Source organism: Artibeus jamaicensis, unplaced genomic scaffold (assembly GCF_021234435.1).
Source record: "Artibeus jamaicensis isolate MK-2021 breed Jamaican fruit bat unplaced genomic scaffold, CSHL_Jam_final scaffold_3222, whole genome shotgun sequence".
Lineage (NCBI taxonomy): Eukaryota > Metazoa > Chordata > Mammalia > Chiroptera > Phyllostomidae > Artibeus > Artibeus jamaicensis.
The window spans coordinates 1640201-1664794 of NW_026522038.1; the positions used below are offsets into that span (position 1 = coordinate 1640201).

At 41.2% G+C, this 24594-nt stretch overlaps 1 protein-coding gene across 4 annotated transcripts in view; it reads left to right on the forward strand.

The window, feature by feature from the left end:
• Nucleotides 1-303: 303 nt before the first annotated feature.
• The window catches only part of NPNT (nephronectin), a 76205-nt gene continuing 51914 nt past the window's right edge, over nucleotides 304-24594 (forward strand). Inside the window, exons 1-3 of one of the 4 annotated variants that reach the window (XM_053657036.1) lie at nucleotides 304-674; nucleotides 2701-2801; nucleotides 19946-19996. In XM_053657036.1, coding sequence (XP_053513011.1) covers nucleotides 604-674; nucleotides 2701-2801; nucleotides 19946-19996 — 223 coding nt within the window. In that variant the 5' untranslated portion in view covers nucleotides 304-603. The remainder of the gene's footprint in view (nucleotides 675-2700; nucleotides 2802-19945; nucleotides 19997-24594) is intronic. The other 3 variants (XM_037154441.2, XM_037154440.2, XM_037154442.2) reach the window with 3 other exon arrangements.

Here is a 24594-nt window from a genome sequence, read left to right on the forward strand (position 1 = left end):
GTTCCAGCCCCATAAACCTCTCTGGTCTTGGACTTCTCGGTTGTCGGGTGAAAGCTGTGGCTCTTCCCTGTGTTCATCACCTGTTGGGGCGGAATCTGCAGAGCGCGCTCCTAAGCCCCAGTCCATTTTTTTTCTGTCTCAAGCTTACCCTTTCTTGCCGAGCACCCTGCTTTACTCGTCCAGGCTGGGCGCACAACGTTCCTCCCAGCCTGGCGCTTGCCCAGCTTGGCTGGCCCCCAAGAGACTCTGCCTTTCGGAGCACCCCCGCCCGCGAGCTTCCCGCAGCCGGGCCAGGCGCCCTTACCCCTTGCCCGGGCCCGGAGCGCTGCGAAGTGGAGCGCACGCGCGCCCCCGCCCCTCCCCGCAGGCGGCGGTTCCCCCTGCAGCGCCTCCCTCGCAGGGAGGGAGCCGGAGGGGCTGCGGGCGCTGTGCAGCAGACCCGATCCGGCCGCGCGCTGCTTCGCTCTCCTCCGAGGGTGGCAGCAGCAGCCGGGGCGGCCGCAGCTCCTGGAGGAAGCAAGAAGGCGCGCCTTCACCCCGCGCGGAGTACCCCGACCTGGTCCCCACGTGCAGCCGCTCCGCCGCCAGGCCTGGCCGCCCGACATGGATCTCCTCCTGGCGCTGGTGCTCGGGTCCTCTCTCTGCCTGCCCGCGGCCACTGAATTCGACGGGAGGTGAGTTGGCCCCAGTCTTCCTCCTTCTTTCCCACGTTAATCACCTGGAGTCCTGAGGTCCCTCTGCCGACGTGTTGGCGCGATCGCGGCAGCCCGGCCACCACACCTCCTCGGCGGGAGGAGGGTCGTCCAGGGGCTCTTTTCCCGTGGGGTACCCCGCCGGGGCTCCGGGCTGGGGAATTCGGGCTGGGGGCGAAGGGAATCTAGAGCTGGGCATCTCGCCTCTGAGGTGACGTGCGGAACATCCCTTGGCCGGGAAACTCTCGCTCCTGATTTAGACGGCTCTTCAGTGGGGAAACTTCCCAGTTGCCGGATTGCGTCCCGGCTTAGAGCTCTCAGGACCGCTCACACCGAGGGTGGCGGTGAGGGAGCCACTGGGCTTCCAGGGGAGACCTCTTTGCCTTTCCACTTGATTTTCTAGAAAGACTCATAATAAGGACTGAGGTGTGTGTGCGCGCGCGCACACACTCACAGCCACCCCTGAGACCTCGGGCGAGCCCGACCACTGCATGCTCCGACAGGTTCCAGCAATCAGACTCCGTCTCCGCTGTCACTCGGCTCTTCCTACCGCCGCGCCGCCGGGTGCGCTCCGCGAATGTGTGTGTGTGCGCGCGTGTGTGTGTCGGGAGGGCGTGCTGGGTTACTCCACCTCCGCGCAGTTACCCACCGGACTCGCTCGGAGCGCAGACGCCGCTGCTGCTGCTGCTGCAGCGGGCGCACTCGGCAGGAGGCGCCAACAGGAGTCCTCCCCTGGGTCACACCTCCATCCAGCTGCTCGCTTCCAGGGACCCCTACTCGCCAATTACCTCCCTGCGGGGCCCTAAAGACTGCCGCACCTGTTTTACTGGCAGTCCTGGAATGAATCAATTCCACGACTGATTGATTATCTTTCTCATACCTGGAGGGCAGTGGAAGGGAACCAGTGGAGCGCAACGGCTTGTTTACCACCTGGTCCGAGGAAATAGAAAGTTCGGGGTTATTTTGTTCTTTGGGCTCGGGGGCATGGGAGAGGGGAGATAAAAGAAAATAAATGGTTAGTGGAGACGGGGGGGTGGGTGTTAAAAGTTAAAAGCTGTATTACTTTTTGAAGCAGTTATTTCCCACATTCGAGTATGTTGTTCATTTTTTGCACACGCAGATTTGCAGCAAGAACTGCATCACGTGATTACGCGTAAGATTTGAATGTAGCTTTAGAAAGATGTGTAAAGCAGCCAGTGAAAATATTGATCCTCTGAGGGGGGTCATCTAGGTGTCTAAACAAGAAAACAATTCACCAAATAAGGTACCAAAGTGGAATCTGGTGTATGAATCAGAACCCTGAAATCGAATACTTTCTTTAGTCCTTATTTACATTACAGAGGAAGATAACATGAATTGTTGATCCAGGAAAGTTTCAAACCACAAGAACACTTGAGATGTTAGCTATGCTTTAGACTCCCTTGGTTTTACTTAGACTTCTTTTTCTAGTACATTTTTTTTTCTGGGAACTTTTTCTGCCAAAGAGTCGTATCTCAAAAAGAGTTCTGTTTCATTTGATTTTGAGGGAACTGCCCCCTTCCCACCCCTTCCCACACCTACCTTTTATGTAAGGCAGAATTTTTCTTCCTACTTTGACATGTCTTACTACTTTTCAGTTTATGATGAATCAGTCAAAACTGTGTCCCCCCTCCCCAGTAGGAGTGGGTCTTTGAGGAATCTGTTTTATCTCAAGCTTCAGAAACCACCCTGTGAGTGGCAGCTTTGAGAGTCTTGGTGTGAGTGGATGCTATTTCCATTTAAGAAAGGATCTTCCCTCTTTTTTTGCCCTGCTCTCGTGTGTTGTGTGTGTGTTTAATTGTCTGAAACTTGAAATTAGATCACAGCAAAGCTATTTCCCCGAAGGTGTTTTATCCTTAAATATGTGCAGGCATGAAAGACTTCATAGAAAGTTGGATGTGATTTATTTATTTCTAAAATAATAACAAAGAGGAAATGACTTTTACTTTCAAAAGTGTTGTTATTTATGTTACATCTTTTTGTCTGATAGGTGGCCCAGGCAAATAGTGTCGTCAGTTGGCCTGTGTCGTTATGGTGGGAGAATTGACTGCTGCTGGGGCTGGGCCCGCCGGTCCTGGGGACAGTGTCAGCGTGAGTATCATCTCCATGGGGACGGCAGCTGCCTGGTAGGTGGGGCTCTTCACCCTCATTCGGGGTGTCACCACAGAGGGCTCATTGCAAGCATGGCTCTGTGGCTCTGACATGGGAGTTTTCAGGTGCAGTCCCCCGTTCCTTATTCTGCCTCTTTCCAAAGTCGAGCCACCTGTGTGTAGTAAGGAGCTGGTTCTGTTCCTCACAGAATGCTCATCTCAGCATCTGTCCTCAGTATCTCCAGCTTCTGTTTTCGCATCATGCTCACTCTTTTCTTTGCTCCAGGCTCCGAGATGGGGGTAAGATAATGAGTCTAGACTGTATTTACACTAAGTACACTCTGAACCTTAGAGCACTTATAAAATCCTTACCATAGCTGTTGTGTACAGAGGCCTATTTGTAAATCTTTTTTTTTTTTTGAAGTTTGGTTGTATTGACTGTGTTCTAAAGGGACCACCCAGTATAATCAAATGACACCTCTGAAAAATACACATTTTTAAGTTCTATAATTAATTATATAATAAGTGTCAAGTTAGAACACCAAGTTTTTACCTTTCCTGTGATCACAAATGGATACCTTTTATAGTGAAAATCAAAGCTACATCAGAAAGGTTTGAGAAATTTGTTTCCAGAATTTTATCTGGATCTCAGTTTTACCTCACTCCTCCCACCAAAACAAAAACAACCCCCCGAATAACTAAGTCAATTTTAGGAGCATCTTTAGAGTACTAGGTTGGCAAGTCTGAATGAAAGTAGGTTCTCTATATCCAAGTGTTTTACTACTAGTAAGAAAGGGGCTTAGAGGAACAGAGAACTGTAGTTCACAAAGCTGTAGCTGGAAGGGGAGGAGCCTGCCTTAGAGATGTGTTGGCAGTGAGAGGAATAGAGTAAATTTAAGTTCCACAAAGTTAGGAGTTCCCTCAGCTATTTCAGCCTTTGAGAATTGCACGGGATGTCTGTTCTGAACTTTCTGAAGGAAGGAGAGGGACAGAGGGACAGTTACAGGTTGACTTTGTAATTCCAGGTGCAGGCTGACATCTGTGGTTGGGGATGGAATGGTAAAGGGGACTACTGTTGGCCTACCTGCTACCTGCCAGCCATTGGGCCTGGCTTTTTGCACAGCTGGGCCATTGCATTCCGTTGTAAAGGGAGATGGTGGCAACTCCAATTTCTAGTAAACAAGAGAAGTAGACAAAGCTGTTGTGCACCCTGCCACCCCACCCCCTGTCCACCACTGCCACCCAGCAGGCACGTACACATACATACACACTATTTAGTTGACTCAACACTTTTTAAGGGAAGATGGTCAAAAGGCAGAATGGTACCTGCTGGGATATAGTCTTCTGCCAGTTTTGCCGTAGAAGTATTTGCACAGCTGGAGGCCACAGGTGTGGAATTTGAAGCTCAGTCAGGCTTTGAAAATCAAAGGGGGAAGAGAGGACCCTTTTCTTGGCCCAATATGGTCATCTTACCCAAATGAAAAATGAGTGCTTTCTTTGCAGGAATGGAGATAGTTTCCTCCTTCTCTGCTGCCTTTTCAGGACACTCTCAAAGGAAGTGATGAAGTGCTTTGGGGTGGGCACAGTCCCCCCCACCTCTGCCAGGACAAGGCTGCGCTGGCAGAAAGCCCTGCGCACAGTGGTGTGCACCTGCCCTGAAGGCCCAGTGCCAGCGCAGTGGGCGGGGCCAGAGCAGTACGTAGCTCTCCGCCAGATGTGCTAGGAATTCCACGGAGAAAACTATCTCTCAGAGATATTCCCCAGAAAGAACCTTGGGGAGCTGTTCTGTGTCTCTTTGCCATGTCATTAAATTTTCTCTAATATGCACCAGCTTGGCGATTCTGAATGTAAAGACCTTTCAAAGTTTCGGGGATGTTATAGAATTTAAAACTGCTAAGAATCTCTTTTTGCACAGTAGCTTTCCCAGCAAACACAGGGTGCTATGTTATTATTTTCTATACCTTCATTTTGTTCCCAAAAGATTTAAAGTGATCAAATATGGTATTTGATAGTATTTACCTTTTCCTTCTTGTTATTTCTTGAGAATCTGAGAAAGCTGCAACATGGCATGAGTTAATTATTGAAATGGTAATGTTATAAAAATGTGTTAGATGACCTGCACAAATCACAATCTATCTTTGTTTAGATTTGGTGACAGTCTGTGGGGCAGAATATTGGAGGGGAACAGGGACTCTGGAGCATGACTGTCTGGATTCAGATGAGTTCTGCTGTTTACTAGCTGTGTGACCTTGAGCAAGTCATTCAGTCTCTCTGCGCTTTATTTTCCTCATTTCTAAACTGGATCTGAAATAGTGTGCTGCCTCATAGGTATACCTCATAGGTATAACCATAGCGATACTTAAACAATTCTCTCTAAAGCACTTAACATTACTCCTGGCACACAGAAAATACTACATATGTGTTCGGTGAAATTAAGAACATGCAGAGGGATACTGCTGTTGAAATAGTGCTGTGGGGTGGGATGTGTGCATGCTCGCAGATTCTTTGTTCTCTAGGCACGATATATGAATTTTTGCATTTATGCTGCCAAAATAAAAAATGGTCCCGGGCTTCTCTGTTGCAATAAAATAAAGTGCCTTTAAATTACAAAGGGCCAGATGGATCTTTACCATTAATAATATAGATGGCAATGTTGTAAAAATGAGTTCAAAGATGGATGTTTCCTTGTGTGTGTTTTATTTTTCCAGAATCTCAGATGGTCCAAATGCCTCTTATCAGAGAACCCACCATCTTTGTTTTGCTATAAACAGGTAGAGGAATGAGGGGGCGAGAGGTCAGCTCAAAGTGGGAATAACGGCCCCGATAGAGGATTTTTAAAGACACATGGAAAACTTCTGATTCGTTTTTAAAGCAAGTCTTTGTGGAATTAAAATATTTGTCACTATATTTATTCAAGGAAAATGCATTTGCTGTTCTTTAACAGTTACATCTGGTAATGGATTATTTATAAAAATTCCGAAGAGCTTCTGAGAAATTTTATGTGAAAAATGATTTTGCCTTTCTGACCTTTACTTAGATAATCTCAGTGTTCTTCCTCCTAAGGAGCATTCTCCCTTTTTAAATTTTTCCCATTTTATTTATTTATTTATTCATTTATTCTTGTTTATTCTATTACAATCATCACTTTTGTCCTCTTCCTACTAGCCCACCCCCCACTCCCACGGTCAGTCCCCACACTGTTGCCCATGTCCACGGATCGCTCATACACGTTCTTTGACCAGTCCCTTCCCCTTCTTTCCACCACTTGCCCCCCTATTCCTTTCCTGTGTCATCTGTCAGTCCCTTCCCTGTTTCCACATCTTTGGGTCTGTTTTGCTGGTTGATTTATTTTGTTCATTAGATTCTTCTTATAAGTGAGATCATATAGTATTTGTCTTTCACCAACTGGCTTATTTCACTTAACATAATAGTCTCCAGTCCTATCCATGCTGTTGTAAAGATAGTGATTCCTCTTCTTTCCGATGCATAGTATTCCACCGTGTGAATGTACCACAGTTTTTTAATCCATTAATCTACTGATGGGCACTTAGGCTATTTCCAGCACTTGCCTACTGTAAATTGTGCTGCTATGAATATAGGGGTGCCTAGTTGTTTTTGAATTGGTGTTTCAGGATTGTTAGGGTATACTCCCAGCAATGGAATCATTGGATCAAAAGGCCGTTCCATTTTTAGCTTTTTGAGAAAATTCCAAACTTTTCCACAGTGGCTGCACCAGTTTGCACTCCCACCAACAGTGCACTAGGGTTGCTTTTTCTCCACAATCTCACCAGCACTTGTTTGTTGATTTGTTTATGATGGTCATTCTGACAGGTGTGAGGTGATATTTCATTGTGGTTTTAATTTGCATCTCTCTCATGGCTAGTGAGGTTGAGCATTTTTTCATTCTTGCTTTCTTATCAAGGGTGCCCAGCTTCTTGTTTCTCTGAATGACTCGCTTTGGAATTTTCCTTCAGATCAGCACAGCAGAACAAAAGGAAGCTATTCCCACCTATACCCAGGGCCTCCCAATGTATCCTTACGGGGTTGTCCAATCTGTAGCCTGGGATGGCTTTGAATGTTACCCAATACTAAATGTGTAGATTTACTTAAAACCTCTTTTTTGGCTCATTGGGGTTTTTTTTTAGTGTTTGTGTATTTAATGTGTGGCCCAAGACAACTCATCTTCTTCCAGTTTTTATTTTTGACTGAAAGATGGCAAAAGGTCAGACTCCTCTACTTAGAAGATGTGTGTGTGCTGGAGAGGATGTTCCCTTGATAGATTGAACACCATTTATCGGATCTTGTGTCCTAGTGCTGGGACCCTGTGGTCAGTGTTTATTCCATTTGGTTGAGCATATGTGAGATGTTTTGATTCAATATTCATGGGATTAAATATGCCGAGTCTGTCCAGAAAAAGTCCGGCCATTGTTAATATATTGCGAATGGTTTGCACAACATCAATGTAACCCGGCAGCCAAGGAGAGTGGACTGGAATGCGCATGGGTGAACAATGATATCCTCACTGTACTAGTCAGTGGGGGCAGTAGATGCCGTTGGGTGAGCATGTGAACTATGTGGCTGTCGCATTCAGAATAACTGAGCAAGTAGCAGTGAATGTGCACCAAATTTCGCATTAAGCTTGAACATTTTTCGGTGGAAACTACTTGGATGATTAAGAAGACTGCAGCTATGGGCAACTGGTGATTGGCAGCTTCATCATGACAATGTGCCATTCATGCATCACATCTCGTGCAGAGTATTTTCGTGACATATCAAATAACTCAGGTGACTCAGACTCCTGACAGCTCAGATTTGGCACCCTGTGACTTTGGACTTTTCCCCAAAACTAAAATCACCTTTGAAAGGGAAGAGATTTCAGACCATCCATAAGATTCAAGAAGATATGATGGGGCAGCTGATGGTAATTGGAAGAACAGTGTGAGGTCTCAAGGTGCCTACTCTGAAGGGGACTGAAGCATTATTGTTCTATGTACAGTGTTTCTTGTATCTTGTATCGTCTTTAGTAAATGACTTTATTTTTCATATTATATGGCTGATACCTTCTGGACAGACCTCATATGTATTTACACAAAACGTGCTGCATTTTATTTCCCCTTGCTACTACCCCTGTTTACTGACTTGTTTGGAGAGGCCCACACTGCTGCGGGGCACTAGCGTTGCGTAGCCTCTGCTCTTGGCTCACTGTGTCTGGCCACAAAGCTACATTTAGCCAGACTTCCCGTCCTCCCATCTGGAACTGAGGAAGGAAGGATCAGAGATGCTACCCAGGCAGAAATAGGAGCTGTCCTCCTGCTTCCTGTCTGTGCCACCCAAAACTCCACCCCAACATTCCCGCCAGCTGGGAAACTGACCTATTCCAGAAATAGGCAGGTTGTGTTTTCATAGTTCTTTTAGAGGTCATACCCCATCTTGCTTTCTGTCTTTTGGTTCTTTGCTTTGTATCCTTGACTTATAAACAGATCTCCACATATCGAGGACTCCAAATTTGATTTTTCTAATTGTCTTGGGCCTTATTAACTATTGATGTGGCTCCTTATGATAAAGTAGGATTTTATCATATGTTTCTAACACAATGATGGTGACATATGTAAAGTACACAGCACCTGATCACTCAGATTGCCACAAAATATTTGTTTCTTGCTCTGTAATTCTTCTGTTCCTTAACTTTCCCATCACATTAAGGCACACTTCATTTTCAGGATTTTAACAATTTTTCTACTCTAACCAAGTGGAGCTCTCTGTCACCAAGATTTCTCAGGGTTTGTGTATTTTATTTTAGAAAGCTGTGTGTGCCTTGGAAGCAATTCCAAGCACTGGACTAAAAGCACTGGACAAATGGGGACCTATGAGTCCAGCCCTGGCTTCTCCACCCGATGAGCTGTTTAACATTTCTTAACTGCAGTTTTCTTATTTTGCCAGCAGATTTCTAAGATTCCATCATGTATGAAAGAGTATAATAGGATCTAGATGTGGCGTTTCTATATGGTTGTCTGTTCACTTGGAGGTTTGGCCGTATACGTGGCCATGACAATAGCATTTCTGTTGAAAGTGCTTTATAGAGGAGTGAAGAACTCAAAATACAACTAGTGCCAGGTTTCAACAAAGCAATTCAGTTTCTGCGTTCTTTGGCTGTCAGCGAGCAATTTGTGGTTTCTGAAGGAAATTATGTAAATCAGGGTGGTTTCGCATCAATTTACTTAACACCAGGCAAAACGCAGATGTTTTATGTTCCTCTGGAGATTTTGGAAAGATGGGAAACTGACACCTCGAGTCTGATTTTGCTTCATTCACTTTAAACCTCATTTTCTCCTGCCTCTCCCCATAGTTCATAAAGACTGCAACTGTCCAATTGCCATGTAAAGTGAAATGTTTGTATTCTTATCAACGTTAGGTAAATTTACAGATTAGTTTAAAACAGGGGCTGAGAAATAGTAATCCATTCTAAAGCCCCTTTGGAGTTATCAAACAATTTCATATCACTGGTCTATATGACTGGCTAACGATTGTGGATCACTGGAAAGAAGGACTAGCAAATTGTTGAATTCTCTCTGTATTTAAATGAAAAACAGAGAGTTTTGATTTAGAAAAGTGAAACATTTAAACTTCATGTTCCATTTCCTTCTTGTATCTTGCCTCAGAAGCTCAGCCTCGTCAATGGAACATGATTTATTAATTTTTGCTCCCTACACTGGCCTTTGAGTCCCTGCCACTAGTCACAAATTCATGTAGATTACACCTTTGATTGTTTAGATTTTGAACATGTTCTTTAACAAACAGTAAATAAGGAGTGTTGGAATCAGCTTTGAAGGCCATATATATCAGTCCCCATCAAAGACGTTACTTCTAATGAATTGCTTTTTATTGGTAATCAATGGCCATGGCAGCCTCCATGGAACATGAGTTGGTACTCTATAGATGAAGCTTTTTTATACCTGTGTAATCACATGCACTCCAGGGGTCACTGGGAGTCTCAGGGTGGGTTGTGTTGCCCAGGGGCGTGTTTAAGAATGCCGGGAGGTCCCGGGGCCTCCTTAATGCAGCTGGGCAGGCTTCGCTGTCTTACTGTTGATCAGCTTCCTCCTCTAATTTTGGGTGAGAATGCAGACATTGCTTTTTTTTTGAGGTAGGAATAAAAGCAAGGTGGTGGACAATCATAGAAGTGTTTTGAGTTCTACACCTGAAATCTCCATACCCTTCGGAAGTTTGGTTTTGTTTCATTTTTAGTTCAATTTCAGTAGTTTCCCCTCAGTTTATTAAAATAATTGACATACAGCACCATGTAAGTTTAAGGTATACAACATAATAATTTGACTTCCATATGTTGTGAAATGATTACCACAATAAGTTAGTATCTATCATCTCATATGGTAGATACAAAAATTTTTTTTTCTTGTGATGAGAATTCTTAGGACCTGTTCTCTTAACAGCTGTCGTATATATCCTATAGCACTGTTAATATTGCCATCCTGTTGTAATTGCATCCTTAGTACCTCTTTATCTTATAACCGGAAGTGTGTACCTTGTGACCACCTTCCTCCCGTGCCTCTTCTCCCTGCTTGACTCCTCTAGTAAGAGAGTGAAACTTTTGGTTAAGATTATTCAACCACCACTTTCTGCAAGACTATTTAAGAACATCATGTACTTCAGGTAACTTCGAGTGGTCTTGGAATGCAAATTCCAGACGTAAATAATTGTTGAAGAAGTCTGACCTCTGTAAGCAGGTAGTTTTTGAGCATGTGCAGTCTTGAAAGTTAAATCTCCCAGAAATTACTTCGTTTCTTTACTCTTTGCCTCCATTAGAACTGAGCTTTATATAATACTATTAAGACCTGCTAATTTCCTAAGATCACTTCATAAAGTTAATCTGGGCAGGTTTTAACCTCTGTGAATTAAAAATTTAGTACCTGCCAAGATGGGAGGTCAGGCCCAGTCAAGGGAAGCACTCTAGTTGCTCCAAATTCGGCTGCTAGATTTGCCCTCAAGCACCTGCCATATCTGGCCCCACAAATAACCCTGGTTTTCCACTTGGAAACTTTTTGATAAGCTTTGAAAAGTATAGGTATGCTTCCCCCTTTTTCCCATTTTAGCAAGTGTAATTGGCAACGTTTCTGTGTGGTGCTTTTTAACTGTAGAATTCATGTTATATACATTTTTTCTGTTTTTGATTCTATTTTTTATGACAGTTTATAATCTGAATTACTTTGCATTAGCTTCAGGTATACAGCATGGTGATTAGGTAATCATACATTGTACAAAGTGGCTACCCAGCCCAGCTGGCACCATACATGGTAACAGTGGTGAGTGATTCCGTGCAGCATCTTCAGTGGGTGATGGGAGAAACTCGCTGCAAGGCTGGGCCTTTGTGATGGGGGGAGGGGCAGGATGAAAGGGGAGGAGAGAAGGGTTCTGATGGCCTACTTCTCATTCTCTCCCCCTCCTCCCCACCACACACACACAGGTACTTGTGCCCCTTTCCCACCAATTTTGTGCAGGTTTTAAAATTTTTCATTGATGTTTTCAAATATTTATTTTGTAAGAGAAAGTGAATTTATACCCTTAAATATTCCTCCTCAAAGCAATGGGTATGATCATTTCTTCGTGTACCTTTTAGAAATATTTTACATACTTATGGGTAAATTCCTATATATCTCCTTCCCCACCCCCTCTGTACAAATAAAAGCACGCTGTATATATACCATTCTGTGCCTTGCTTATTTTTTTATAACTGTACATCTTAAAAGACTTTCTTTATCACCAGCACATGAAGAGCCTGCTCACTTTTGTATGGATTCACAGTAGCCCATTGTATGGCTGTACTGTAATTGTTTAACCAGTTTCTTATCGATGGACATTTGTGTCGATTGTCATCTTGTATTAATACTAGAAATTCTAAAATAAGCAACTTAAAACACCTACAAATGTTGTGTTACATGTGTTCTAGTATTTCTGCAAGGTCAGAAATGCCGTGGTCAAATGGCATGCATTTGTAACTTTAACCAATCGGCCAGTAGTTTCTTGCCTGGCAGTAGGTAGGTAATAGGAAAGACTGGATTGCAATTCTGACATAAGGCTCTGGCAACCTTTTATCAGGGATCTCATCTGTTGCTTCATTCAAGGATTCTCTAGTCTCTGCTCTTTCCTTCAACCCTCTCCGACAAGTTAGTGAAGGACCACTTGCCCCCATTTTCCACCTGTTTCCTCTTGGGCCAGAGGCACCTGGCTGATACTGGGAGGATGGGGTGAGGTTTGTCCACTTTCCAGGGTTTCTACTTGGCTTCCTATGTAAAAGTTTTGTATTTTTTATGGATGAGAATTGCTTTTATATTTAAGAAAGACTCAAAAATGTTTCTTATGAGTTGCCTAATTCATTGACATTTTATTCTCCTTATAGACCAGCCATCATTTTTATGCCTGTGTAGATGGTGTTTGCTCTTTCACTAGGCCCATGACCTATCAGGGAGGATTATGTTGAATTTTGTTATCTAAATAAGGTTTTGGGGGGACACCTGTTAGGATAAAATGATTTTCAAAAAATCGTAAAATATTTCTGTACTAAAATACTTCTAAAAAGTGACTTTAGACCTACTTAACTGGTGTGGCTCGGTTGGTTGGGCATCATCCTGCAGTCGAAGGGGCACTGATTCGGTGTCCGGGTCAGGGCACGTTGGAGAGGTAGCCAATCAATGTTTCTCTCCCTCTTTTTCTCCCTCCCTTCCCCTCTCTCTGAAAAATAAATGAATAAAATGTTCAAAATGTGATTTAAAGACCGACTTTAAAACTGTAGGAGCATACTTTTTCTATTACTTATTCTAATCCTTACCCCAATTATCTTCTTAAATTGTCTAATTAAAACAAAATAAGAAATGCATGCATAAGTAAAAAAAAGAAAGACTCAGGTTGAGAGAAAGAAGGCAGTGAGGGTCTTTCTGACTTCCCTATTTTTCTGACACTTCAAATCCTGAGGACTCATTACCTATTGATTTTTACAGAAATTTCTAAGTATTTTCACATTATTCTTTGTTCATAAAATAATAGCACAGAATAAGAACTGTTCTGTAACTTGTTTATATGTTATTACACTTTGAAGACTAGTCCTAATCAGTTCATGTAAATCTAATTCATTCTCTGAAGTACCTGCACAGTATATCATAATTAATATTAAAATCCTCTATTTATGCACATTTACGTGGTTTTCAGTATTTCGTTTTTATGAAATATGCTTCAGTGAATATCTGCAGATTCATCATTACTGTTATATACATTTAGATGCGAGATATTTCTAGAGACATCCTATTTTTATGTAAGTACCGTAATTAAAGAGCTCTCATTTTATTTTTATGATTTTTATATAGAATAGGCAACTTAATGGAGATTAAATCATGGATAATATTGCAAAGTGGAAACCCTCTGTTCAGTCACTTTCTATTTTTGATTTCTTAGAAGGTACCTTGAGAGGTAAATAGAATTGATTACTTTGAATTTGTTTATGCCTTACCTAGCGTGGGGAAGGATGTGAGGTGTCTTTCAGAAGTGCGTGCAACGAAAAAGGAAAATAGAATTAACAAGGTCTAGTGGGGAAAAAAAAGAAAGGACAGAATAAAAGGTAAGATGTCAGGAAGAGAGTTATAAAATACAGGTATATATGCCATAGGATCCTCAGTATGTTTTGTAATTTGGCTCTTCACTTCTGGTAGCCAAAGAAGAAAGAGAAGTGTTATTTCTCATGTAATTCATGTTGTTTGTAAGGATAAAGTGAAACATTTATTTGGGGAAATTAAGGCCTTTCCCTACTAAAATTCTGAGAGAAGACTTTCATGTGGTCCTTCATAGAGTGGGAGTGAATGGCAGAGTGGAAGGGACCACGGTGACATTTCTACCATGAGGCCAGGGTTGGCTTGTAAAGCTGTTTCATAGGAGATCCTCCAGCCTTAGATGAGGCCCTTACTCTAGAAGTACCGTTTATGGAAGGCTATTCTGCATGCAGTTTAAGAAGCATTATCTATGCACATAGCTTTCTGATGCCTCAGGTGGATCTAGCTGTGATGGGTAAACTGTTTTAGGGCTTTATGGGGCTCTCCAGGTTAGATAAGACAGTTTCACATTAAGATCTCTAACTCCTGACTCTGCTGTATTATTCATTAAAGACCGGTCCATATATTTTTGCTTTTTAGTCCATATTTTGAAGATCATCCCTGATCAGTCAATTGATGGAGTCGGTATATAGACACGTTGTGAATGGAGTGCAGATAGGTGTGTCCTAGGGTCCAGTATGAGGCCCTGAAAAGAAATCAGTGGGAAATTTTTCATGTAGTTTTGTATGATTTCTTATTTTCATATTCACTGGATATCCATAGTGAGCTCATCACCATTTTGCTGTGTTCCTATTCCATGGAAATTATGGCTTGGGGTAAGAGGTGAGGTCCAAGCACTGCTTTCACGCCTAATGTATCCCATGTATGCTGTTACCTGGGATAAGGCCTGGTGAGCCCAGGAGAAACAAAATCTTGACCAGTGCTCATTTCCCCAAAGCTCCTGATTGTCATAGGCATGCAGAGGAGCCAGCCTGACCCTTAGTTGTTGTCCTAGTTCACCTGGGTCTCATGGAGGGCTGCTCTAAATAAGCCACTTATACATGAAGAGACCCAACGCAGAGCCTGTGGTAAGTATTCATCTTGTCCCCCTCCAAACCCAAACTTAACTCGTCTTCACTGTGTTGTGAGGAGGGGCTGATTCCATCCACTCCTGAAGCCCCAGGACACCGGAACCTGAACCACCCATGCACACATGCTCTAGGAGCTCAGCACCAACCAAGAGTCTAACCCGTCCAAGAGTGTTGGCCCCGTATCAACCTGAAGGGGAGGGAGATGAGGATTGTACATTGGTAGGGCTAAGGTCTTTCACTTCTCCTTGGAAACAAATAAATGATCAGTTCTCAAAGACGTAGCCAAGATAACTTGGCTTGAAAAAATTTCAAAGTGATTTTAATCACTGACTACAGCCATAGAAAAATACTGATAGCATAGGCCTAATAGGACTGACAGTGCATCTTGTATCTACCAGATACAAGTAAGTTACAAACTATATACCTATTTACTAAAAAATTGGTGTGTAACAAGACATAGAGTTTTGTTAAGCAGTAGTAAATGTAAAGAAATTTCCCATTTTAGGACACTAAAGTTTTATTTAAAGTTTTCTGATTTTATCACTTAATTACTACTAGTGCATAATTAAAGACAAAATTATGGTCATAATAGAATGCATAATAAAACTTCTAATAAAGCAAGCATACAGGAGTCCATTAAAAGCTAGACGTGATAAAGTATCATGTATTAATATGTGTGCTAAAATAGTGTCAGATATCTATATGTTCATTCCATATTCTTAGATTCTCTCAGGAATTCTAGTTCTAACTCAGTCTGATGAAACACGGCTAAGTCAATTTGTTACTCTTAACTCTCATGGAAGCAAAAATATGAATAATCAAAACAGCTTTTTAGCTTTAGAATATGGTGGTAAATTTTGGGAAGAAACAGTTTTTTCCTAGTTATATTTTATTAGAAGCCCTCATTTTCTGCCATACATTACCTAAAAGCTGGAGACAGCCCTGGTAGGTACTAGATGCCAGGGGAGAGCCAGTTTGAGATTAAGAATTTGCTACTAGGTGATTTGCATGTGGATAATCTAGAGTCAACTAAATTTAAAAGCCGAACACTTCATTTGGTCAATATCTCTTTAACCATTCTTTAAGACCAGTGATTTTCAATTGGTGTGCCTCAGAAATGTTTAAAACATGCAATACCTGACTCTTTAGTCAGGGGCACTGACCTCTTTTCCCTTAGATTGTCAAATAAGAGAATGACAGCAGCCAACACAACAGTAGTCATCTGGTGTGAATGAATAAAAATTATACCAATTTTGCCCTGGCTAGTGTAGGTCAGTGGATCGAGCATGGGCCTGTGAAGCAAAGGGTCTCTGGTTCCATTCCCAGTCAGGGCACATGCCTGGATTGCAGGCCAGTTCCCATCAGGGGACACATGAGAGGCAACCACACAATGATGTTTCTCTCCCACTTTTTTCCTTCCCTTCTCTCTCTCTAAAAATAAATAAATAAAATATTTTTAAAAATTATACCAATTTTTTGACAGATCCCCCCCCAAAATAACACATTTTTTGGTGTGCCACAGAATTTTAGTAATTAGTTTATGTGTGCCATGAGATGAAAAAAATTGAAAATCACTGCTGTAGATTAATGATATAAATTCTTCAAAACATTGTTTTCCTATTGTAACATCAGATCACAAGGTTAGGGTTGCCTTTTGTAGGTATTATTGTCTTATTCTGAAATTTTAGAAAATATGTCATCACAGTTTAAATTCGTGCTAATGTACACAAGGGAAGAAACAATTAGGAATTTCTGGATTTAGGGTTACTTTGCCAAAAACAATGTTGTTTTTCAGAATTATTAGCCTTGTTTTCATAAATTGGAGTTCTCAAAATCCGTTTCAATGAAAGATCCCTAAATGGTCAAAAGTGCATTTTGCTAAGTTTGTGAAAAACTTCATGCATAGGCTTCTCAAATATAAGCTTCCTGCCACTCAAAATATTGTTTTAAAGCTCAGTACCTCCTATTTTACTTCAGTGTTAAGATTTTGTAGGTACTTGGTAATTATCTGCCATATGCTTGCATTTCAACAAATAGGAAACAATATAAAAACACAAATTTCAACTCATGCTTAGTTGTGCTTTTTTAATGTATGTGGGTGTTTATGATTGATTTTCTATCATATATGCCTACTGGTAATAGTTTCTACTGGGTAATGGTTCAAGGTCTTTTGTCCCTTGGGTTGAATTCTAAGGTCATTGATGAATTAAAAGATTTATTGTATCTTGATGTCTGTGTATGGCCAAGAATGAAGACTTTCATGTATAGTTTATTTTCCTAAATAAGGCAGAATTGTTTTTGAAACAATAAAATTGAGAGAACAGAACATAAATTTATGAAGGAATACTTTTTAAACTTGCCAGGTGTTCTGTTCTCAATCTCTGTTAAAGTCTGGTGAATTCTACAGCTTTAATACTTACTGTGCAGAGTAGTGGATTAGGAGCTCCTACCCTTTGCAACAGCATGGATGGAACTGGAAAGCATTATGCTGAGTGAAATAAGCCAGGTGTTGAAAGACAAATACCATATGATCTCACCTTTAACAGGAACCTAAACAACAAAACAAACAAGCAAGCAAAATATAACCAAAGACACTGAAATAGAGAACAGGCTGACAGGGACCAGAGGGGAGAGGGGAGAGGGGAGAGAATTTCAGGGGAAAAGGGAAAGGATTCCCAGAAACAAGTATAAAGGACACATGGACAAAAACTAAGGCCGGGGGGGCGGGGAATGGGAGAAAGAGGTAGGGAGCACTGTGGGGGTGGGCTGGGATGGGAGTAAAAGACAGAAAACTGTCCTTGCACAATAATTAAATAAAAAAATCATAAAAAAATAAGTTGGGGCCATCCAAATTCCTACTCCAAATGCTCTTGGTGGGATCTGTTGTCCTGTCTGCTGGTGTTATACATGTACAGAGTTGAACAGTTGTCTGTGAATAGTGTGTGCCAGGCCAGCACTCTTTTTTGACAATGAGAGGGGGATATAGAGTGTCAGGGCGGACCTTTCCCTCTGTGCATGTGTCCGGCCTTGGTCACCTGGAAGGAGGCACATGTGTCCTCTTACGCCCTTCGCTTCAGAGGCTGTGTGACTCCTGGCTGAGTGATGTGGTCACTGCATCAGTCACCTCAGCCCGAAGCACTTCATTATTTTTTTTTCACAGGTTGTGATAGGCCTAACGTTGCGGCATTTTTAGAGTCCTCTACAGTAAATTAAGCTTTACACCAATGGATAGGCATACATTTGGATCACAAGTGGTCTCAGTTCCTTAGGGTTTCTTATCCCTAATTTTCTTTAACACTGTCAAAAGCCCAGGCTTGACTCCAAGTCTATAAACCTGTATTTAGCAGGCAAGGAGTGATCCCTGAATAATTTTGTTTCTCTGGTTTATATTAGTCCTGATTTCATGAAATCGTCAGAGTGCTTATTATTTTTAACTGTGCTAATCTCCCTGAGAACCCTCAGTGACTTGCACAAGTCTCTGCGAGGCCTCCAAATATAAGCAGCAGCCTTGGGCCAGTGAGTGGCAGGAGACGGGTCTAAGTTTGTAAACTGACAGAGCGGGCTCACCAGTAACGTTGTGTGTATTTACTGCCATGGCCGTTTTACATTGCCCGTGGAGAAACGTTATTAGGAGAAAATGGGGCAGAATCTTCTATATTAGGTGCTACTAATGAATCCTATTTTAGTGCTCCTCACAGTGCTAAACCACAGAAAATATATGAAGGGCATTTATTTTTGGCAACTTTCACAAAAAATTGTGGTGATGGTTGCCTATGAATATTTCCTTATGTGTCAATAGAAAATAGACCCCAGAAACTTCCTGGAAATAACCTATTCCAGGTTTAACTTTCCTTTGATTTAAAATGCAGTTTTGTGTAGTTTTAAGATGCAAATGCTGAAATATGGAACATTGGTCAAAACGTCACGCTGAAAGTCTTACTAATGGATATAGATGTCAATAGCATAAGACTCACTAAATCTATGTGTGTCAAGGCTGACTTACGTTAAGTCAGAGAAATGTGATGCAACTTTAAGATACTATAAAGTGAAAATAAACAATACAGAACTGTTTGGTTGCTTGGTACTAATATAGCTAGTTAGAAAATAATGATGTTTGCTAATCTTTATTGAGTTGTTTTATCTTTGTTTGAAATCATTTGATTTTTTTTGATAAATTAGGTTATTCAAAATTGGCAATTAAAGAGTATTAAAGAAACGGTATCCTTTTATATTTTTTACCTTCTCATATATAATCATTGTTACAAATAGTTTTCTTTAACATATGATCTAGAATTTAATTTTTAGTTTATGTTTTGATTTACTTTCAGCTTTTTACTTAGATTGTACCTGATATGTTTCATTATTCTCTTTTAAGAAATGTATCAACATCAAGGTATGGTGAATTCATTTGAAGTTAACAACAACAATTCAAAGAAAAACATTAATTTCTTACAACCTAACCAACGTGAAAAAACATTCTAACAAGTAAATATAGTGTGTGCCTTTAAAAGTACAGAGCAATCATTCTGGGTTGATAATTAAATTACTACTTTCTTTGAATCAAATTGTACTTAGAATTTTTCTTCTGGTTATTACCTGAAAGAACACTCCATCCACCTAATTTGAAATTATACAAATAAATACAAAAATAAAAAGTTAAAGCGAGTATTTTATGCTTGAAAGAGGGAAGATGTTAATCTCGAAGAGAAGTAATGAAATCATCTTCTCCCTTACCTCTAGGGTCTCTAGGCTGTGGTCAAACGCTGACCATTGTTATTCGTGTGTCAAATTTCTTCCTTTTACTTTCATTAAACTGGGTTATTTATGTATCTTCAATTGAAGTGGCTGAGCTTTCAGGGTAATTTTTGTTGCTATTGACAACCAAAGCAGCCATGCAAGAAGAAAATGCTGTGCAAGGAAAGAAAAAAAAAAAACCAGACCTTATTATTTCTTTCCCAAAAATTGAAGGAAGAAAAAAGGGAACATACAGTATGTAAGAATCAGGTAAGTAAAGATATATCAATTTAAAAGCTATCAGCACTGGTTACTTATTGATCAAAAGTTTCCATTTTTTTCAGATACTTTGTCCAATACCCATTTAAATAAAAGGATACTGTCTCTTGGAACCAAAAATTAATATTCTGAAAATGAAAAATTGGATTAGAAGGTACAGTGGTACAGAAGGTCTGCAATATTTTAATTTAGAATTTGGACTATGAAAGAATAGCACAACTCAATTATTGGTTAATATTTTTGCTACAAAATGTTTTCTAATGACCAAATGATGACTAAAATATTACTATTTTAAACATGTCCTAGAATTTTTTTTTTTGTTTCAGAAAGACACTGAAAGTTGAATATGTGTAAGTCTCCGGGAATGTAACAAGTTGATAAATACCCAAGTCCCGCCTCCTTACAGAGAAAAGATCTGGAATTTCTTTTTTTGGACATTTGTTTTGCAGCTTTCTACGTCTTAAGGCAGAGAATAGCCAGGATAAGGTGCCAGCTCAAAGGTTAGATGAATATATTTCTTGAAATATTTTGGCTAATATGTGCTTGAAAGGCATAACTTCTAAATAATAACTTCACAAAATTAATAAAATTTAACCTTATTTGTGTTTTTTTGAATTGCTTTTTGGGGGGAAAATGATATTCCTCAGAGATTTTTTTGTTCATAATTATGCTAAGTTAATTTTAGTTCAGTTATTATATTAAACTTTTCCCTTTCAGTTTGTAATTTCTTTCTCCTCTTTTGTGAATCTAATAAATTGACCTTCCTTCTAACCTAAAGGACAGTTTATATTTTTAATACTTAATGAAGCAAATTAAAAAAATAAAAATTCCAAAGTTCACCAAATGAAATTACTAACACCAGCCTATCATTAACCTGAGGGAATTGTATTCATATTAATTCTTCATGGAAAAATCCAGGTAAGAAGTATTTTTATTGTACAAAAGATATAAGACTGTATAAAAGATGTTGTAATAGCACCTACAGTATTCATGCTATTCTTTTGTTACTTAAAGGGTTCTGGAAGTGAATAATGTCACTTGACAAATCACCCTAAAGACACTTCAGTGGAAAATTTTGGTGAAATATTCGAAATTCTGTTTAATGAAACTGGTGCCAAGAAGACAACATACTTTCACCTGATAGAGGAGAGAGAGGATTTTAATAACAACATTTGGTAATAAAAATTGATAGTGCTAGAAATAAAACTTAAGGAATTTCTTCAGGGAGACTTACAAAAGTCAAAGTGTAGGTATCTCAAAGTAACACAGTTACAGAATTAACCCGCAGAGCTATGGCTGAGTTAGGGAGGCAGTGCCAGAGAGAGCGAATGTGGGCTTTGTCACCAACAGATCTGGGTACAGGACCTGTTGCTGTCACCAACCATGAGATACTAGATATTTTATTTAATTTTCCTGAGCCACAATTCCCTGTTCTTTAAACCTCCTTTGCAAGATTGTTGCTGCCTCTGCTTACCTCTTGCAGAATAGCCCTTGGTAAACGTTTGCTGTTACTACTGTGTGGTCAATACAGAGAATGCAGATGAACTCTGAACAGTGTTTACTGGGGTCCATCGCAGCATCCATACTGTAGCATATTTTTAAACACTTTGTTTACCTTGCTCGTCTTTTGAAAATAATTAATCGGAAGTAAAAAATTTCTCAAATTGTTCATTTCTACAATGTGAACTTTGGTTGGATAGCTGTCTGTGCTTTTGAACCATTCCTTTTCCATTCTTGATATCCATTTGCAAACCTCAGAGTGCAGTATGGTTTTGGTCACCTAACCAAAGGAAAAGGAGCTGCAGGAACTAGGACTGAATTGCTGAATTACCTTTAGAGTTACTATGATTTATCTGACAAACTTTTGAGAGCTTACTGGAGGCAAGGAGTTAAGGCAGGTGTTGGGAGAGATGCAAAGGTTAGTAAAACGTGAACTTTTTCTTGCAAGGAGCTGATTTGGTGAGATGGTTGTCTCATTCCTTCCCATGTTCTAAAGTAGGAAAGAGTTAGAAATAAAGAGTTCAAGTTGTTCAGAGTAAGAATCACTTCCAGCTGGAGAGGATCAAGGAAGATTGCATACTCTTAGTGGTGTTCAGTTGATTTATTCATTCAACAGATGCATCTTGAGTGCTGTTACCTGAGTGACCCTGGGCCATCCACTGCAGACACCACATCAATAAGATGAAGCTGTGGGCATTTATGTCGCTTATGGTCGGCATTGAAGGCCCACAGATGATGACAAAGTTGATGAGAGATGTGTTTCAGTACAGGTGTGTTTTGAGACAGGACATTGCAAGAGCGCACCTCTGGGAGGGGGGATGTGTGTCCGTAGCCCAGACCGGGAATGAAGGACTGGTGGCCCAGCTAAACCTTGGGGGTAAGTCACGTGAAGAGCACCCTGACCAGAGAGAAAAATGCATTAGAACTTCAGGAGCCAGAGTGAGGGGCCCATTCCAGGAAATGTAAGACCTCTAATCCAGCACTGCGTGTGTGTGTGTGTGTGTGTGTGTGTGTGTGTGGTGTCTGATGAGAGGGCTGTGGGAGAGGAAGGGATGGGTTGACCTAGAGAAGGCCTCTGGAGTCACCTTGAGTAGCCCAGCCTTCATCTCAGAGCTGTAGAGTAAGCAGGGACATTATATAATCAAATTTATGTTTCACAAGTTATAAACTGGGGCTAATGGGTATGATCTGGCATATAGGTGGATTTGGTTCTGCTCAGAGTGTTGTAACAGTTTTTGAAACAGTTGCCAGGGTAGATGTCAGGCTTTATGAAAAATCGGTAGTTCTGCACTGCAGCAAGGAGTTGGGTTGGAGTCGCTCAGCAGCTGCCCCACTGGGAAGGGACATGTACTTCATTTCACCACGCGGCTCACGTCTTCAGGGCAAATGCCTGGGGCCTGTAGGCCTTTGAGTTCCCAGGGTCCATCTCTGAATGTTTTCTCCAGTGGTAATTTAGAGAAGAGCCATTTGAAACTTAGACTAGAGGTTATTACAGTAAACCTGGGGAGAAATTAGGTTTTATTTTAAGAAGTAGTGGTGGGAACAGAGGGAAGGAAAATTATTGAAAGTCATTAAAGAGAAAGGATGGAGAGGCACGTGTCAACACAGGGATGGGAGTGTGAACTTTGGAGACCAAGAGACCTGGCTGCTACCATGAACTGTGTTTTTGAGGAACGCACCTTACCTTTCTGGACAGTGGCTTTGTCTTTGGTAAGATGTAGATAAGAGGCCTGTCTCACAGCGTCTTTTTTTTAAATAAGGATAATATGGATCACCCGAGAAAATACTTACAAAGCATTTAGTTCAGTAACTGGCTCCTCTTAGTTCACACTTAGTTGTGGACTAAGTTGTGGTGATGAGGGTTGTGGAGTCCTGACTCCACAACCAGTGTGTTGTCCAACCTCCAACTTCCGGTGTGTTACTGGGTGAGCTAGAGAGCAGAGAAGAACATGCAGATGCTGATTTCAGGGTTGGATGTGGTACATGGAAGTGTTCTGTGACTGGGAAGTCGAGAGGCTGATACATGATTGGGTTCAATATCAAAGTGAATAATTGTTAGGAATGAATGACCACATTTTTTTGAAGCTTGTATTCTCTCTCAACTGAAAATCAGCCCTGACTCAAGTCCCATCTGAAATTCCACATTCTCCCCTCTGCCTTCCTTACGTCAGCAGTAGGAAGTCTCCTCTCCTTTCTCTACTTTTAGTTAGGACACTGACGTGGAGCCTATCTCATGCTGCTCCACAGTGTGCTTCTCTGTGGGTCTGGGGCATTTGTTCTGCTAGACTGAGAGTTCTGTGAAGCTGGGGCCGTGTCCTACACAACCTTATATCCAGTGCAATAGCTTCTGCAATGCCTAGTCCAGTTCAGTATAGTGTACTTTTGAAGGTGGAAGGACCACACACATACTTCTTTATAAAAGAGATAAAAAAGATGAAGATGCAATCTTAATAAGCAGATTGTGCTTTACAGAAAAGATAATTTATTGGGGAAATTAATATGAGTTTTTCTGCCTATCTCATGGCCTTATTACATATCGCAGATCTTAATCTTGATTAAAGTTCTACAAAAAAATCAATTTACATGCTTGAAACACGTGAGATGTAATCTGATTGTGTTATCTATAGCTTATAATCCATTATAGTTAGAATCCTGATTCTCAGAGTGTGAAGCTGTCCAGGCGACAACTGCCTTATCTTTGAAGGTCTATTGTGTGCTACATGGACCCAGTCACAGGGACTGCGCTGTATTCCCAGATGCTCTGCTGCTTCTTCCCCATCTGCTCATTCTGATGATAAAGCCCTTCGCCCATCCACATGGAGAATTTTTGCTCATCCTTTAAGATTCAGCTCATATTTCCACTGGCAAGCCTTTCCTGACATTTTCCCTACTCCTTCCTCTTTGCAGAGAAATTCCTTCTTCTATAGTCTTTAAATACCTTGCACACCTGCCATATCTGTCCTTGTCAAGAGACAGTACACTATTTCAGAATTTCAGAGCAAGGGCTGTGTGCTTAGACAGCTCAAAGTCTAGTGAGGGAGCTAGATAAGAAAAATAACTGTGATAACAAGGCATGGTATATGTACATATGAATATAAACATATATGAATAATTTGTGACAGAGTGGTACACAGAGGCTTCTGAAAGCACTGAGGGAGGGCTCCAAACTCAGAATGCAGGGCCAGTGCAGATCGTGGAGATGTAATTGGTAATGTCTTAGATGGTAATGTCTAAGCCGAATATTGAAGCCTGTCTAGGTGTTAGTTTGGCAGACAAGGGGAAGAATGGCATTCCATGTAAACGTTCGGAGGTATTACAGAGGATGTTATTTTTGAGAACTTCCATTTGGTGGTGTGTTTGTAGTTGTGACTGGAGATGAGCCTGGTGGGGAAGGCGGGACTCAGATCATGAAATGCAGCGCCGAGTGCCTTGCTGAGACATTGGTCTCCTGTGATGAGCTGAGTGAACATGAAGAAGAGTCAGCGAGGGTGAGGAGGAGAATGGCGGTCAAATCGTAGTCAAGGCCCTGCAGTGGTAGGGTAGGCCTGCTGAGGACCAGAGCGGGGCAAGAAGGCCATCATGACGTCATTTATTTAAC